At 53.2% G+C, this 17,721-nt stretch overlaps 1 protein-coding gene across 1 annotated transcript in view; it reads right to left on the bottom strand.

The window, feature by feature from the left end:
- GRIK3 (glutamate ionotropic receptor kainate type subunit 3) overlaps nt 1–17,721 on the bottom strand; it is a 213,930-nt gene that overhangs the window by 14,424 nt on the left and 181,785 nt on the right. The window contains exons 11-13 of the mRNA XM_081306472.1: nt 11,737–11,960; nt 6,457–6,575; nt 3,837–4,054 (exon numbers count right to left, since the gene is read on the bottom strand). Of these exons, the coding sequence (XP_081162598.1) occupies nt 3,837–4,054; nt 6,457–6,575; nt 11,737–11,960 (561 nt within the window). The remainder of the gene's footprint in view (nt 1–3,836; nt 4,055–6,456; nt 6,576–11,736; nt 11,961–17,721) is intronic.

Below are 17,721 nucleotides of genomic sequence, written 5' to 3'. Positions count from 1 at the left end.
GAAGTGACTTGTCCAAGGTCAGCCCGCATAGTTATTTCCCCAAGACCCACATCCTGGTCTGTCTGATTTTAAAACTGATGTTACCTGACAGGGCCAGGCTGACCACAGTTGCCTGATCACTGCATGTGGGTCCTTCTGGCCTGGAAGGCAGAGCTAAAGCTCCAAGAAAGGCCAGCAGATGGGGCTGGAGAAACTGGAGGCTGAGCAGAGGGGAGCATCCTTCAGATGCCTGCAGCTCAGGGAAGAGACAGCTATGTAGCTAGAGGAGGGGGTGGATGGGGGAACTTCTCCAAGTGCCTTCCAGGACAGATGCTAGGACAGAGGCTGTGCAGAGTGGAGAGCCTGACCATGCCCAGGGCCCTTTCCGGAGAGGCTCCCTCCCACCTTGCTCAGCTCCCCAGCCCCACCAGTCAGAGAGGGCTAGATCTACTGAGAAGCTGTCTCCCCACTTCTTTTCCCTTCAAAGCCACCCAGCCCGCCCTGCAGAGAGCACGATTGCTCCCACATCCTCCTTTACATTTTGCCTACATATTTTACAGCCAAACAGTGCTTTCAAAGACCTCCTTTTTCATCTCCTAATTAATTTTATCTTCTAAGACCGAGGGAGGACAACACAGGAGACACTGTTTGTGATGTCTGCTGCTTCCTGACAATTCTCCAAGTGAAACTATCTCGGCAGAGATAGGGCTGCCTCGAGCCATGCAGCTCCCAGGCTGCAGGACGGGGCTCAGGGACCTGGGGGCCCTGTGAGCTGGATGCCCTGCTTTTTGCTGTTGTCCTCTTTGAAGAGGGATGGGTTCTTTCCCTTGTGTTCTGCTCTCAGCCAGGGGAGACGGTTTGCAGACTAACCAGGCACAGGCTACGGTGGAAATGAATTTCACCTGCCCTATACCACCTGGGTGGTTCGGGTTCTCAGTACTACCGCTTGCGCTTGCTCTGCGTGGATCCCGCCTCCTTTAAATGCTACCCTTTAATTTCATGGCAGCCTCCACTACTGCCACCCAGCTGGGGTAGGGGCAGGGGTAGAACAGGAAGCCCAACTCTGGAGGGCAGAGGGCGGGGGAGGAAGTAGGTTTGTCCAGAGGCCTCAGGGCTGGGAGTGCGCTGCTCCTAGCTAATGCGTCCACCTTCAGGATCCTCCCTTCTCCATGACAGTCCCACTGCTGCTGCTGCCAGTGACAGGAAGCCTGCGTAAAGAGGAGCTTCACATGAACATGAGAGGCAGCATGGCCACACACGGCCAGGGATTAATTGGCCACCAGGAGAGCATGAAAGTGGAGCTGGTTCTGCAAGGGGATGCGCCGTTGCTGATTCTGGCCAATGGGCCCTCTGAGCACGGCCCTCGAGCCCCAGAGCCCCAGCTGGGTGTCAGCATCGGCGTACCTCCTCTGCCCTCCTCACTGTGCCATTTGCAGGGAAGGTGGGTGAGGGCGGAGTAGGCTGCAGGAGGCGCTGCTTGATGCTGAGGACAGAGGCTCGGTGGGGAGCTGGGACCAGGCTCTGGGAAGCCAATCTGAGCATCTTAGCATGGAGGGAGGCAGGGGCATCCAATCAGCGGCAATGAGCCGGCATCGGGCTTATTTATGCTGCTTCCCTTTGATCGGGAGCCCTGCTTAGAGAAGGCTCATGCCTAATGCATGAGAGAGGCTCTGGCACAGTCAAAGGGCTGGGCCGCAGCCCGGGGCAGACAGTGAGCAAACGAGCAGGTACACACACACACAGATACATGTGCATGCACACACAGGCTGTGACACACACACACACACATACACACACACACACACACACACACACATACTTTCTGGCAGGCACTTGTGTACACTCAGAGGCACAAGTCCATTTGCCCAGATCACAGAGATATACCACACATGTGCCCACCAGTACACATAGATGCAAACACTTATACCCAAGCCCAGATACATGCACCCACAGAAGCACACTCTTGTGCACTGGTGCATGTGTGCGCACTGAGGACACGAATGCACGCTGACATTCCTGCTGCTGCATGCACACAGGTATGCAACATCATACATTTCACACTCATGAACACACAGCCCCACAGAGCTCCTAATGTGGCTTTAAAAAAAAATTTAAAGTTGTAGCTGGATACAATACCTTTCTTTTATTTATTTATATGTGGTGCTGAGGTTTGAACCCAGAGCCTCACACGTTCTAGGCAAGTGCTCTACTGCTGAGCCCCAGTCCCCTAACGTGTTAGATAGCGCCTTGGCTTCCTCTCACTCTACATATGTAGCTGTGACCCCTTAGGCAGTGGGTCTGCAGCTTGCTGCTGGCAGCAGCAGCATGCAGGAAGTGAGTCTTCTCCTCCTTCTCTTTCCTAAAGATCTCCTTTCAACATCGGGAGGGGCATGGAAGGCTGGGTGGGGGTCAGTGCTAGGGGCTCCAGTGCTGGAGGGTGGAAGGCCTTCCCACCCAAACTCTCCACCCAGGCCCCTCTGGGGGCTCCATCTATCTCTTGGCCTAGAAAGAAGCGGGGATCCAGAGTTCAGAGGAAAGGGAAATGCCCCAGGCTTCCAGGAGGACTGAGAGCAGTTCATAAATGAATGAATGAACCTGCAGCCACCGAGTTACAAGATTCTGATCATTTCTGAGCCATAATTAGAGCAGTAGTTCTCAAAGTGTGGTCTTAAATGGGCTCCACCAGCATCACCTGGGAACATCTTAGAAGTGCTAATTCTTAGGGCTGAGGATGCAGCTCAGAGGCAGAGCACCTGCCTAGTAAGCACGAGGCCCTGGGTTTGATCCCCAGCACTACACACAAAAATCCTTTTTAAAACAGTTGCTCATCCCTGACTCTCTCCTGGACCTCCTGAGTCATATGCCCTGAGGACTGGGACCTGGTACTGAGGGGGATTAGAATGCATCCTCAAGTCCTTGAGCCACCGGCTTAGAACACAGACCTTGGGGGAAGGCAAACCTGGCTCAGCATCTGGCTCCTCTAGTTTTGAGTCTCTGGATGAGTCACTTAATAGCTCTGAGCCTCAGTCCCCACACATGTACAATGGAAATAATGACAGTGCCAACCTCACAGACAGCCATGGGGGTTAAATGAGGCTGAGCACCAAGCACTGTGCCTGGTGCACTGTGAGTGCTCGGTGTGGGTGGCCGTTGTTATTCCTATCTGAATTTCTGGAGCACATTGACCCCTACTGGTCCTTGGAGGCCAGGTAGAGGAGTTTCCAGTCTCCTTGATGGTTGGCTATACTAGTAGAAGGTGGATAAACACTGGGGAAGTGAGAGCCATCCTTCCAAAGCTGGAGGAGCAACAAAGTCAGGGCCAGACACCCTCTGGAGCAGTCACGTGGGCAGGGGTCCCCAGCATTCCAAGAGTCTGTAAACACCTGCTCAAATGTTAAGTCCCCTCCCTTCCCCTAGGATGTGCCCCTGTTCCCTCTCAGTGGGAGGGTGCTCACCCCCAAGCCCAGGCTAGCCTCTTAGACGTGGATGGCACTAAGGCCTCAGCCAAGTGCAAGGCGCCCACTGGCCCCAGAGGCTGGGTGTCTGACCACTCCTCTCCTCCCCCTTCTCCCATCCCTCTTGTCTACCTGTCTTCTTCATATGACTCAAAGTCTTTGTCACAGGTACAGAAACTTCTAGAATTTGTGCTGTAACCAAACTACATGGCTCACATTGCCATAGCTCCCCCAAATCAGCTGTCCTAAACAGGGAGGGTGTGAGCCCTGGGGTTCTCTAGCCCATCGGCTCCAGCAGTGAGGGAAGGGCAGAGACCCCTTCCTCCCACTCCTCTTCAGCTCAGCATAGGGCCAGGGCAGGGGCCCGCTCATTGTGCTGCAGAGGGAAGGAGAGACCCTCACCTTGAAGAAGGTCATGGTGGCCCCGTCCTTGACAGCCCCATACTCGATCTTGGTTTGCTTGGCCAGGTCATCAGCAGAGTCGATAGGCGATTCCATGCGCTCCACGGTCAGAAAGGCAGCCAGGTTGGCCGTGTAGGAGGAGATGATGATGAGCGTGAAGAACCACCAGATGCCACCGATGATGCGCGTGGATAGAGCTTTGGGCATCAGTTCAGACCCTGGGAGGAGGCAGGAGGCAGACGGCGCCTTACAAGGTGGAGACTTGAGAGAGTCAAGGATCTGCTTGAGCCCTGGGGTCATGGATGACCCCGACATGCTCATCAAAGCCCGGACCCTCGAGGTTCTCAGAAGTGTGGTCATCAGTATTGCCTGAGAACTTGCTAGAAATGTGAATTCCCAGGCTCTACCCCAGGACCTACTGAACCAGCACCTGGGGGACAGCGCAGGATGAGCAATCTGTTTGATCAGCCTCCCAGAAGGTTCTGATCCAGGTTCACATTTTAAGAGCTACTGCTCTCAAATCATACCACACACATGCCCAACAGTTCACAGGCTCCTCAGCCCCTCAGATGCCTATCCACAAACCGCTCCTGGGTCCCAGGTTAAGAACACCTGGAGGTCAGAACCCCTGGGGTCCTGAGTGGATCTTGTTCCCAACTCTCCGTGTGATCTTATGCCAGACACTTCCCCCTCTCGGGGACCCTGCAATGTCCTTCCTCTGTCCCAGCCTTGCAGAAATACTGCGATCTGCAACGATACAATTTGAGGAGAAATTGCATCGAAAATACAAGTGGTATACAAATATAAGATTGCTCGGCGGCGCTTGGCAGGAGGAGAAAAATCAACATTTTTGGAAGCTCTTTGCTGAAATATATCACTCTTCCTCCCCGACCTTGGGTGTGGAGCACAATTCAGATGAAACCTTCTAACTGAAGTAATTAACTAGGCGGCTTTCAAGAGATTTAAATAGCAAGTGACTCCTGAACTTTCCAGAATATTTGGACCTGCAATCTAAAAAGCGTCTGCTTTGATATGGATGATTTTTTTTTTCTCAAAGAAATCACTCAAGGGAGAGTTTTTCAAATACATAACTATTTTTCTCCCTTCTAATCAAAACCATGCAGGGAATGCATCGGGGGCCAGAGCTTTGAATAGCAGCAGGAGGCAGAAGAGGAGAAGTTATTACTGCAATGAGGAGCTTCCAGGTCTTTCCCAGCTGTCACTGAACAAAGATGATGGCAAAGAAGCAAGGTGAGGCTTCCGGGACACTTGTTAATGGTGGGGACAAATTGAAGCACTTCCCTTGAAAGCTGTCTGTCACTTCTCAGCTACTGGAGCCTCCCCTCCCCAGCCAGATACTCCCAGCCTCCCCCAGGTTGCTCCATGCTAGGGCTTCGGCTGTGCCCCCAAAGGGAGAATTGCTTCTTTGGGTTATTCGCTTGGGAAGCTCCTGCAGGCAGCTTGGACCCCCGCCCAGGCACAAGCCCCTGTCCTAGTCCCTGCAGGGCTGAAATGTCTCCCTGGGACTGATGTATTTTTCTCTTTTCTTTCATGCAACTACCCAGCATAGGGTGGAGAGGACCTTTGATTCATTTGTTCATTTAGCATTTGCTGATAGCTGTCTCCTGAGGATGGGAGTTTGTGCTGGACTTTGAGGTCACACCCAGAAGAGTGAAGGACAAGGAAATTTTCTTTGTTCCTTGAAGCCCCCTCATTCCCGGCCCTAGTTAGGTTCTCCAGGGGGACTTAACACAGCAGAGACTGGGCTGCTCCCCACCTTCGGCCCGAGCAGGCAACTCCACAGTCACAGGCAGAGGCTCAGGGCTCCTGGCCAGCGGGCTGGCCCAGGCAGTTCCCCTGGGCTCTTTCCTGGCTGGCCTCCCTCTGTGCCTGTCTTCAAGCCCCGTGATGTCTCTGCATCTCACTCCTTGCATCGAGAGCAGGTTCTCTGCTTCCTAGCCATTTAAACAGCTGCGGATACTCCCAAAGGGGCCCCCCCCCCACAGGTCAGGAGCAGCACATTGGCCCTCTCTTTGGAGGACATAAGAGAATGCCATCATCCTGTGGATCCCACCTCTGGTGTATCTGGGTGGAAGTCCCTCCTCAGCTGATCCCTCCTGCTCCCAGGTGCCCCAGAGCCAGATGACCCCAGAGTCCTGACCATCTGCCCCCTAAAGTCTTCTCAGTCCACCTCTGCCTTCCACCCTCCTGGCCTTGACCCCAGTTCAGGTCTCATCTCGTTCTTGCAAGGGCCTCCACCCAGCCTCCCTGCCTCTAGTGCCCCCCGCCATCCACAGCTCAGTTTTGCTTAGCTGGATTCAGTGGTGGGGAGGTCACTGAGGGCCAGCCCAGCAAGCAGGGTGCTCATGTCCAACTCATGCTGCTAAAGGTGCTGGGGCTGAGTCCCGCATGCCAATGGTTGGCGTGGTTTATCTGCTCAGATCCTCCAGCTAGAGCACTCTGAGGATTGGGTGAAGGAGGGGGGCACACCTCAAAGTATCCACATGGGTCTCCAACCTTCTGATGGCTCAGCAGGGACGGAGGCTGCCCTTGAGGGTGGGCTGGCTCTGCTGACTCCACAGAGGCCATGGGACATCCTGGGAGAGAAGACGGCACTCACCTTGCTGCATGAGGGAGCCCATTCCAAACCAGAAGCTGTTGAGCAGAGTGAAGTTGTTCTCCACCACCTCGGAGCCTGGGTTGCAGGGGTGGGCATCGTACCACTCATAGGGGCTAAACCTACCAGGGGAGAGAGTGGCAGTGAGGCTGGGCTGCGGGGAGACAGAGGGAAGTGCACTCACGCTACCAAGATGGCAGCGTCCCCAGTGTGGAAATGGGTGGCTTATTGTTCCACCCTGGAGGTAGGCAAGGGGCAGCTGGCACCACCGTCCCTCTTGTCCTTTACCGCGGGCGCCCTTTTCTGGTTATAAAAGTAATTCAGCAGCACTTCTTAAAATTAAAATGCATGTGCCCTTCAACCTGGCAATTCTGCAACTCATTATCCACCCTAGAAAAAAACACACACGAACATAAAGCAAAACACAGAGGGTGTTTATCAAAGCGGAGTTTGTAACAGTGAACAACTGCAAACCACCTCAATGTCCTTCACCAGAGGAGCGACTGATAAACCCCGCCACAGCCACGCTGTGACATAGCATGCAGCTGTTAGAGAGAACCAGAGACTCCTAGGTGAGCCAACAGGGAGAGATCGGCAACACACATTTGGCTGAGAGAAAGTGATAAAAAATAAGAACAGTGCGATCTCATTATATAGATTCCCGAACTCATGACTCTACGGCTCTTTTATGTATATTTGTATGTGAAATGCATATAAAAGGGTCTAGAAGGTTCCATATGTAAAGAATGTCGGTGCGCCTCTCTGGGGAGGGGAGTCAGAATGGCAGAACGTACTTGAGGAGGCCTGTTGCTTTATATGTATCACATGAATTTTTTAAAACGAGAAGATGCTTTTGAATTTCGTATATAATTAAAAAATGGAAAGAAAGTAAAAGACACTGTATGAAATATTCAAATGGTATAGAAGAACACTATGAGAAAGCAAAAGTTCCCAGCAGCCTGCCCCCTGGAGAGAAGAATGTGGTCTATGATTTTTCATATTTTTCTATTTGAATATACAAATATATAAACGACAGGAAAAGAATTGTTGTGAGGAGCTGCCCACTGCCTTCCAAGGGGCAGGGCCCCAGGTCACTGGAGGGAATCTTGGCTGACTGTGTGAATTCCAGGTGGCAATACGTAAGTTCAAAGATGCAGAATGACTGAGACCACGGAGGGGTCCCTGGCTAGGACGAGAGGTGTGGAAGGAGAGACGAGTGCCATCAACTTTGTTACGTTTTCTAGTGTGATGGCCCTTGAATGTGATGTTGTGGGGTCCCTTTTCCACGTCCCTTTTCCAAGAGTCCAGACATCATGAATGCTCGTGTGAGATGAATTATGTTCTCACGAAGCAGAAGGCCCCTCGGACAGGAAATTCCCCAGTAAGGCTTCATGCCAAGTTGAGAATTTTCAAAGGAACTGACCAAGAACTAGTGAAAGGATCTAAAATCACAGGGCAGAGATGGGGGATCAGGAGAGCAGGGGTGAGGGGCTGTGTGAGGAGCACCTTGGAGACAGCCCCCGAGAGCTGGGTGTCCAAAGTCTCGGGAGAGGGCTTTCCTAGGATGCTGGAAGGCAGGGCTCAGGAGCATGACCTCTAGGTAGGCGGAAGCAGGAGGGTCCCTGCTGTGAGCCCAGAGTCCACCAAGCCCAAGGATCATGGGTGCACAGAGCTTCACCACTGAGTCCACGCTGAAGAGAGACCCGGCCAGGCCCACCATGGCTGCCTCCCAGAAAGCCAGCAGACGTCAACAAGTGGAGGACCCAGGACAGGGGCTGCTCGAGGGCCAGGGGCTGGGTGTGGGATGGGCTGCTGGAGGAGGCACTGCCAAGGGGGTCACTGGGGCTGGAGAAGGCTCCCGTGAGTGAGTAAAGACAGAAATCCTGGGTGGGGGGACGCTTGACGAGCTTTTCATTTCTGGATTGAAACAGTGAATTCACGGTCTAGAGTGGCACCTAGACTTTCTGTGATCTGGCGGTGAGCCAAAAAGCCATAGTCCTGACAGTTTTCACAGGATGGAGAAAACCTGAGCCTTTGAACCCAGTGGAAGGAGGGCTGGGGACAAAGAAGGGGACTTCTGGGAGAAGCTCATGGGTCCTAGTGTTCCCATGCTCCAGTTACACACACACACACACACACACACACACACACACACACACACACAATTTTTAACAACAAGAAAGACTGTCATACCAGTATCCTGTCCTAGAACTTGGTTTTCCTTTTTCTTTTCTTTGTTTTTAAATCTGATAGTCACCAACCTCTCTCAGGCCAGTTCCTCTGGATCTACCTCATGCTCGGTGACAACTTCCTGGGTGTTTCCACCCTGCCTCTGTGGCGGGCACTTGAGTGGTGCCCTGTTTCCCACTCTTGTAAACTCTACTGAAAGGAACATCCTCGGGCCCACCACCATGGACACCAAGGCGAAAGGGTGGCCTGGTCCCCTGGGACGTGGCTGTGAAAGACTTCCTAGATTCTGAAGTGTAGTTTCAGATCCCCGGAGGTGGAATTGCTTATCACGATGAAAGGAACTGGCCTTGGAAAAGGGACCCTCGGTTATCAAGTGTTGTCACAGGCTGGGTCCCCACCACCGCTGGACGGTTCCCCACCCAGGTGCCATCCTACAGCAGGGGAGGTGGGTGCCATCCTGCAGGCGGTGGGTGGGAGGATCCAGATTCTTCAGGAGAGATGAGGAGGGGATGATGGCCTCTGGACAAGGCCCGGGGGTACCATGCCAAGTTAAGGGGGGACCTTGGATTTAGGGCTGGAGGCTGTGGGGGGCTCTGCAATCTTGGGAGCAAATGGGAATCAGAAGCAGGGACCTGGAGACACTGATTCCACTCAGGGAGTTAGCCACACTCCAGCCACAGAGGTGTAGATAGGACACCAACTGTGGCCACGACCCTCTTTTCCCTGGGATACTCACCTGTGCAGGATTTGGACAGAAAGTGGCTTCCAGGGCTAGACTGGCAGTTCAGCCTGGGACCTGCCTCCTGGGCCAGACACCAAGGATTAACTCCCTGCCACAAGTGCCCACTGTTCTGTCAGTGGTGAGAAAGTGGCCTCACTCCCCTCCTGTGTCCTCCTACCTCACCAGGCATGAAGCAGACTATAAGAAAAAGCCTTGACCCCTCAATGCCTGGTTCCTTGGTGCTAGACAGGCTTAGGTCAGGCTGGGTCAGGCCAGTCTGCAAGATGGACAGCCCAGTGCCATGCCCAAGCTGCCTCCGAGTGGGCCTAGGACCTGCCCACTCACAGCAGACTCCATCTTTTGGGGACATGGGCTGTGTCCAGACCTGTAGCAGCAGCATGGAGTCAAACGAGTTGTGGGGAGAGACAGCTCCATCCACAGTGCAGATGTCTTTGTGCTGGACCCCAACAATGTTATAAAAACCAAATTAATGGCCACACAGAGAAATCATGAGAGGTCACATAAAAATCTGACTCTTGCTGTGCAAATCATAAGTGCTGTGACATGGGCCCTAGGTCTCTGTCTAGCAGAGAGACAGGTCTATTGGTGCAGGGTGGCGGCTGCCCCCTTAGCCAGCTGTGCATGCTCAGTTTGCTTCCATCCCAATCACTCCTGCTGCCCGCTTCCATCCCGATCACTCCTGCTGCCCGCCAGTTGGCTTGCTTCTCTTCCTTATGTCACCTGTCTGTCCCCGTCTAGCTCCTGTGTTGGATTTAATGTTGGACAGGTCTGGCCCAACTCTGCCAAGGAAAAGCTTCGAGACTCCCGGCAATGACCTGACCTCTCTGGGCCACAGTTTCTGCTTCTGTAAAGTGGGGATAATCACACCCACCTCAAGGACTGTTGTCAGGATTTGACCAGATGGGGAGTGTCCTACGGTGACAATTGCCCTGTGGGGCTCCTTTGGGCCAAGATGTTCATCCCTCTCCTCTCTCTGGAGAGGACCCCTATTATTCCAGTGGCTCTAGAAGTCCTGTCTCTTCCCAAAAGTCTCCCAGACCAGCCTTGGGAAGGGGCCTCTGCCTTCCCGCCAGGAGGGAGAGCCTGGGAAGAGGCCAGGGACTGGAGGGGGAGGGGAAATGCGCCAAATGAGCAGAACTGAAGCTGGAAAAAAGGGTGGTGGGCCGGGGAGAGGCCACTGGAGCTGCTAAAATTATGGTGAGCGCGCCGTGAGCAGCTCCTAGCCCTCAAAGGCCCGTTAGAGCGTGAGAGACAAGAGGTGTAATGAAGGCCTCTGGTGGCTGCTGGCTGGGTGACCGGGCAGGGCAGCACCAGGCCTGCTGGCAGCAAAGCTTGGGCGGCAGGACGGTTTCATCTCTCACATCCTTCCCTTTGGTCTCTCCCTGTGCGGGAGGAGGGAGCGCACAGAGCCGAGTGGGGGGATGGCTTTCAAAGAAGGCTCCGGAGGAAAAAAGGCTGAAACACCCAGGCCTTGGATCTCCAATTGCCTTTCCAGAGAAGTCTCTCTTCACCCCTTGTTAGGATTGAGAGAGAAAAAGAACCAGGGCAGGGGCCAGAGCTGGGCCCTGGAGGGAGGAGGCAGAGGGCCCATTTGAGAGGGAGTGGAAGGGCTGGGTCACACAGCCACCGGCTTGGGGTAGGGTGAGAGCAGTGGCCAGAGGTGTGCATAACAGATTAAACCCTTGGTGACTCAGGTTCAGGTGCCAGATGTGCCACTTATGCTCGTATGATCTTTCTGAGCTTTAGTGGACTCCTCTTCAAGGGAGGCTTTGAGAGTTAAATATGGTAATGGCTACAGGGTGCAGAACACCGTGGTCAGCAGATACCAGGAGCTCCCAAAGGGCTGGGCTAACCCTGTTCCCTAGCAGCCTTCTATCATCCACCAGCCAAGAGTGCTGTGTCTGTTTCACGTGATTGACCGAATGTGCAGGCATGCTTCCAGTACGTATCCCAGCCAGGCAGGGGTGTGTGTGCGCCATGTTTAAGCCACCCACTGTGTGGGCTATACCAGGTGCCTGGCCCAGGGTTTTCAGCTTTGGGCAAAATGATTCAACCTCTCCAAGTCTGGTTCTGGGACCTGGGGTGCAAACGCCGCATCTCAGAGTCCCCAAAACAAACCAGGGAAGGATCAGGTGATTCAAGCTTGGAGAAGGGGATAGAATGTTCCCTAAGCGGGGGGATGGCTTTCAAAGAAGGCTCAGGAGGATCTGGGCCACATGTTGGGAGACAGCAGCAGCAATAGTAGTGGCCTGAGCCTTGGCTTCCTGTGCCAGGGGCTGAGGATGTGGGGCCACTCCTGGCTCCCAAACCTTCAAGCTTGGGCCTGAGTTCTGGCCAAGGCATTACCTTACCTGGCAATGACGAAGAGGACGCAGCTGACACCCAGGTAGGCGAGGAGCACATACATCCAGATATCCGGGGACAGGGGGTTGAGGAAGGAGAACACGCTGGGGTTGGTGCCGTTGGGCTTGCGATACAGGATGCTCACTCCGAGCGTCATGAAGGGCTTGGAGAAGTCGATGGCCTTCTCACGGACATGCGTGATGGTCAGGGGAGCCACGGCCAGGTCTGCCTTCTGCAATGACAAACAGACAAGGAGCAAAGTCTCAGATTAGCAGGTGACAGAGCCCCCCTTCTTGAGGAGGACCGAGGAGGGAGTGAGATTGTCTTGAGCCCAAGGTCACTTCTCCACTCTCCGGGTTCAGCATCTACTAGCCTTCCTTCTGACCTGGGCTGGGCCCAGGCTGCAAAAGGGACAAGGATGAGTTCATGGCCTTGAGAATAGGAAAGTGACGTAAAGATGCAAGAATGGAATCCTGTTAAAGTGTGACGGTGTGGTGCCTTCTCAAGAAGCTTTGTCAAACAAATACAGTTCAGCAACCTACAAATATTTAAAAATAGCTCATGTTCTATCCACGTATTTCAAATATCTCAAAGAGGTCACAACGACTCTTATTCAAATCTGCTTTCCCTTCCCACCCACCTCGGGGCTGCCTTGCCCCATGCCGGATGGTCTAGAGATCCTAAAACCCTCCCCAAAGCCAGTTGGGCAAAGACAATACCCTTCTTGGAGGGTAAAGTGAGCAAGAAACTGAAGAGGCAAGTCAGGGCCTGGTTCCCAATAGGTGGTGTGGAGGGAGACGGCGGGGATGGGGATGTCTAGGGATGCTCACATGTTAATAAGTTTTATCCCAAAATTTTAGAGGGAGGAAAAAATAAAGGTTTATTTCTTTGAGCTTTTCCTGATTACAAATCTGAACTCCCTCCTCCCCATCCCATATTCCAGCCTCACTCCACTGTGGCCTCCTAAGCCAGGCCCCATTAAGCCACCTTCTGTTTCCTGTACTCCTCGGGGCTTGGCCCACCTTGCTGCCCTCTTTAGGATGCCCCTCTCTACCTCTAAGTCTCACCCTCTCCTCTTTTCCCTGGTGCATGATGCCTCTTACAGAAACCCTTCCTGGCAGCCTCCAACTCTAAACTCCCGTGAAGTACCATGGTGAGACCCGAAGCCACTCAGCACACAGTGTGTGCAGCCAGAGACCCCATGTCTCACCTGCTGAGACATGTGCAGCAGAGGCTATGGCTGATCCAGCACTTTCTTTCTCCATTCCCCAACCCCCCTCAGTCTTGGGATCAGAGTGGGAACAAAGTTATCTGATGGGACAGGGCTGAAGAAAGGATGGGTCCTAAAGGCCTGATCTAAAGACCCATTGCCAAAGGGGACCAGTCTTTGAAACCCTCTTCTAAGGTAATGCCTCTAGGCAGTCCTCTGCTGGCCTGGCCCATTACTATCCATTAATCCATCCACCCACCCACCTACATCCTTCCATCTACCCACTAGTCTGTCATCTGTCCATCCATCCATCCATCCATCCATCCATCCATTATTCTATGAGATCTACCAGGCACTAGGGATACAGAGAAGACCTAAGCCAACATGGTTTCTGCCCTCATGGAGCTTACAGTCTAGTAGGGAAGATGGACATCAATCAATATTTAGTAAAGGGTAGCTGTTAACATGAGCTCTGACTCCACTTAGAATTGGAGCTAGAAATCCAGTAGAGATTAGACTTCAAGGAGGGGTGGGCTGGGATGGTGGAACCCCAACTTCTAGACAGATCTGTGTGTAGTCCAGGCCGCGAGGGCAGCTGGGAAACACACAACTCTGGCGTTTCACATCTCAGTGCTCCTCCTGACGTAGCCTGTACCCAACCGTGGACACTTGGAGCCTAAGGGTTCAGCAAACTTCAGAGCCTGAGAAAGGCAGGGAAGAGAAGTCTACAACAAAGGACTAATATCCTTCCTTTTGCAAATTTCTGAATGTGTGGGTTGGAACTTGCCTGGCTTTGAAGGCAAGAGAAGGAGGAAGGGGGCAGCTGCTGCCTCTCCAGCTCCTAGGGCCCTCTCAACTCAGGCTGTGGACAAAGGAAAGCAATGGAACATGAGAGAGCTCTCAGGGAATGTGCAGAGTGACCAATGTGCATTTGCTCAAAACCTAGAGTGCACAGGCCCTGACCCAGGCTGGGATACAGTGGCAAGCAAGTCCCTGCTCTCATGGAGCTTCAGGTCGAGGGAGCCCCTATTGAGGGTGATGACAGGACTCCTGGGTCATGTAGGAGTCAAGACACCCTGAAACATCCCCTTCAGTCCTGAATTCTAGAATTGTCTATAATGTTGATGTGACAGGGATGTGGAGGGCCTTTTATTCTAAAACCCAGCCTCCCCCAGGTGGGTCCCTTCAAAGCACACCCTGTGGGGAGACTCCAGAGTCCCTGTCATCCCTCAGTGTGCATGGTGAACGGGTTCAGGAATGGCCTGCGCGGCTTGGAGTGGTTTCTTGGGGAAGTCCGAGGTGGAGCATCTTCCCTGGGCTTGAAAGCAAGTTGCATGAGAGCAAGGTGTTTGCAGCCAATGCTTATCCCACCAGAATGTTCCAGAGGCTGGTGACAGGGCCCTCTTCCTTTCCTCAGACTCTCTCAGGGCCTTTGGAATCTTCCTGCCATTATTTTCCTGCTGTCTCGCTCTAACAGGCTGGGAGGCAGGAGCGTGCGTGGCATTCGGTGCCTACATACCAAGATAATTGGCCGGCATGACCTTCACTGGGAGATTAGACGTGTTCTCCCTTGGGCTTCAGGAAGGCTGGCTTCTCCACTTCATTTTTGGGTTAGGCAGGAAATACTCTGTTTCACTGTTGGTAACGATTTCCCTGAAAAAGGCATTATTTTGTCCAACTTCCCTTGAAAGATGGGAACAGATGTCAACCCTTTGCTGTTTCAGTTCATTACTCAGAATGAAAGGCCCAGTCTTGGCAGACTCTTCCCACTTGTGCGAGTTCTCTTCGAGGATGATTCATAAAATCATAGGCTGTCAGAGCTGGACGAGGACCTTCCAGAACATCCGCTCCAACCCCCAACTTTTTTTTTTTTTTTTTTGTAGAGGGAAACTGAGACTTGGAAAAGCTCCTTGGTCTTCACTCTCCTATTTACAGAGCCAAACCTCTGACCTTTTTTTGCACATCTTCACTGGTCTTAGACCAGGGTTGGTGCCGCCTGTCTCGTCAAGGACCTTTCTATACAGTTCCTAACCCTCTGGAGCAGGAAGGGTGGCCTTCCTGGGACATTCTTTCGTCCTTGCAAACAGCTTTCCACTTATCTAGAATCTGCTTGGGCTGCACCTGGCTCAGGCCCCTTTTGTGTTCCTCCAGCTTCCCACGGAGCCCCTGGCCTCATGCACTCCACCACAGCCCCAGCTTCCAAAGCTAGAGGCAGGACTTAGCTAACCAGCTGTAGATGGACACAATGCCTTTATTTACTTATTTTACATAGTGTTGAGGATTGAACCCAGGGCCTCACATGCGCTAGGCAAGCGCTCTACCACTGAGCCACGACCCCAGCCCCCTCGGGCTCCACATTCTGGTCCTTAGTATTCAACCATCCTGGCTGCTGGCTGGACCCTAGGCTTGCACTCCAGGATGGAACCTGGGCCACCTCCTATCAGATTTTAAGAATGGGGTTGGGACTGTGGTCCCAGTTCTGGCAACTTGTCACTGATGGGCCTTCTCTTGGGACCGGGGTCCTTCCCGGGGTCTATAGCCTGAACACCAGCTTGCTCTCTGTGTCTAGTGTCCCATTGGCATCTGTCCACTTATCTCTATGCTGTGCCTCTTGGTTGGGTTTCCCCAGGGCATCTGGCTGCCCTCTTACAGTTAAAATGGTAAGAACCGCTATCGCAATGGGTGCTTCTTACCTGCTGACGATTGCTAAGTATGCTGTGGACATTGCCTCCTGCAGCCTCCCAGTAGCCCCGAGAGGCAGGAGGCGTCATTACTGCATTCCAAATGAGGATAAGATGGCTCGATCATACTCAATCAAGTTCAAAGTGAGTGAGTGGCAAAGCCAGTACCTGGACTCCATTCACGGTGACCTCAAAGCCCAACTCTAACACACAAGCCATGTGCAGTGAGTTGAATTTGTGCCTGATCCCAGTCACGTCCAAATCCTAACTGCCAGTCCCTAAGAAGTTGCCCTTATGTGGAATAAGGTCTGTGCCGGATTGTAACCATATCAATTACTTAATTGTGATGACATTAATTACCCACCTGAACTAGGGTGGGTCCCCAACCCAATGACTGGGGTCCTTCTAAGAGGAGAGAACACATGGATACACACAGAGAAATGACAACGAGGCAGAGGCTGCGATAATGCAGACACAGCCAAGAACCCCAAGGGCTGTGGGAACCACCAGAAGATGGGAGAATGGTGGCCTCTCCCCCAAAGCCTCTGGAGGGAACAGAATCTGTTGTTACCTTGATTCCTGATGTCTGGCCTCCGGAACCATGAGAGAGAAAAAAAATAATTCTCCCATTCTAAGCTAGGAGGTTTGCAGACTAAAAAAAATTTTTTTTAAGTTGTTGATGGAACTTTATTTTATTTATTTATATGTGGTGCTGAGGATCGAACACAGTGCCTCACACATGCTAGGCAAGTGCTCTACCACTGAGCCACCACCCCACCCGGGTATTTTTTTATGCCAGCTGTAGTAACTGGAGAAGGGTCCTGTTCCTGATTCCCAGAAGCCTCCACTCTGTGCCTCTCTCTCTCAGGAAGGACGGAGTCGAGCATGCATGTACCTGGCTCCATCTCCCATTAACGCAGATTTTCTCCCAATTATGTGGTCCCACCATCCCTGCACTACTCTGTGGTGGCTTGAGCACAACGGAATTTGTATGTACAAGTTGTTGCTAAGTCTCTGGCCCCTCTGCCGTCTGACTCCAGGAGAGCAGGAGTCAGTTTGTTTTCCTCCTGATGGGCCTCTTGGGATTAGCACAAAGCCTGAAATAAAGTGGAGGTTCAATAGTGTTTTGTTGAGAAAATGAGCCTGAGGATGCCCCCAAGGCTGCTGCTCTCCCCTCCCCCCAGCCTAGTGGGCGGAGCTCTGGTCTGTCTCCCTGCTCAGCACCATTCTCTGAAGCCACATGGACCCTGACAGTTGACCCCAAGCTCTCTCTCTGTTTGGACCCTGCTGCTTGTGCCCTGGCACCTGATGGACCAATCTGAACTTTGCTACCCTTTTCCCTCTGACATGCCAGTGGATGCCCAGGGCAGACAGCCCTCACTCGCCCTCAAGGACCTGGTGACATCCTCAGCTCCATAGGGCACCCTAATCACTGCCCCAGGCAACTGGCTGTCCACCTTTGTAGTCTCTCTGTCCCCCCTGCCTCCAGGACTGCTTCATCTCGGGTGAGCTCCAGCATCACAGCACTCCGGCCCTGGGCTAGGGGGCCGGCTAGGTGGGGCTCCTCTGACTGCACACATGGCTTGGGACCGATGCATGCAGGCCAGGTCTGGTCCCTGGTTGTGAGGAAGAGGGGACACAGTGCGGCAATGGCGGTGTGTCTTTGACACCAGCTCTTCCTGTCAGACCTGGAGTCTGGAGTGGCCAGAGTTCAGAGCTCCCCGGCCATAACTGGTGTGGAGTGATGGCTTCCCAAGCCCATGTCCTCCTTCACCCAACGCCACCACCATCTTCTGCTGCTCGAGAGGGAGCCGGAAAGGACAGATGCCTTCCCTGGATTTCTCTGACTGCTGCTGGCTTAGGGGACAGGAAATGGCTACCTGCTGCCACTCACAAGTCTTCAGGACCTTCCTCCAGGGTTTCTTGGGACGGGTCATGGGGACTCCCTGCTGCTCTCTGGTCCACAGGACCTGCTGGGAGCCAGCGGGCTCTAGTACCAGCCGCGTCCCTCTTTGACACTGCTCTGGCTGCGTGCTGAGCCCATCCTTATGTTACAGATTCCTGTCTGTTTCCTCCATGGGAATGTGAGACCCCGGGCTCGG

Source organism: Spermophilus citellus, assembly GCF_964194105.1.
Source record: "Spermophilus citellus genome assembly, chromosome: 9".
Taxonomy (NCBI): domain Eukaryota; kingdom Metazoa; phylum Chordata; class Mammalia; order Rodentia; family Sciuridae; genus Spermophilus; species Spermophilus citellus.
The sequence above is the reverse complement of the archived record's forward strand: the minus strand, read 5'-3'. Positions and strand labels throughout refer to the sequence as shown.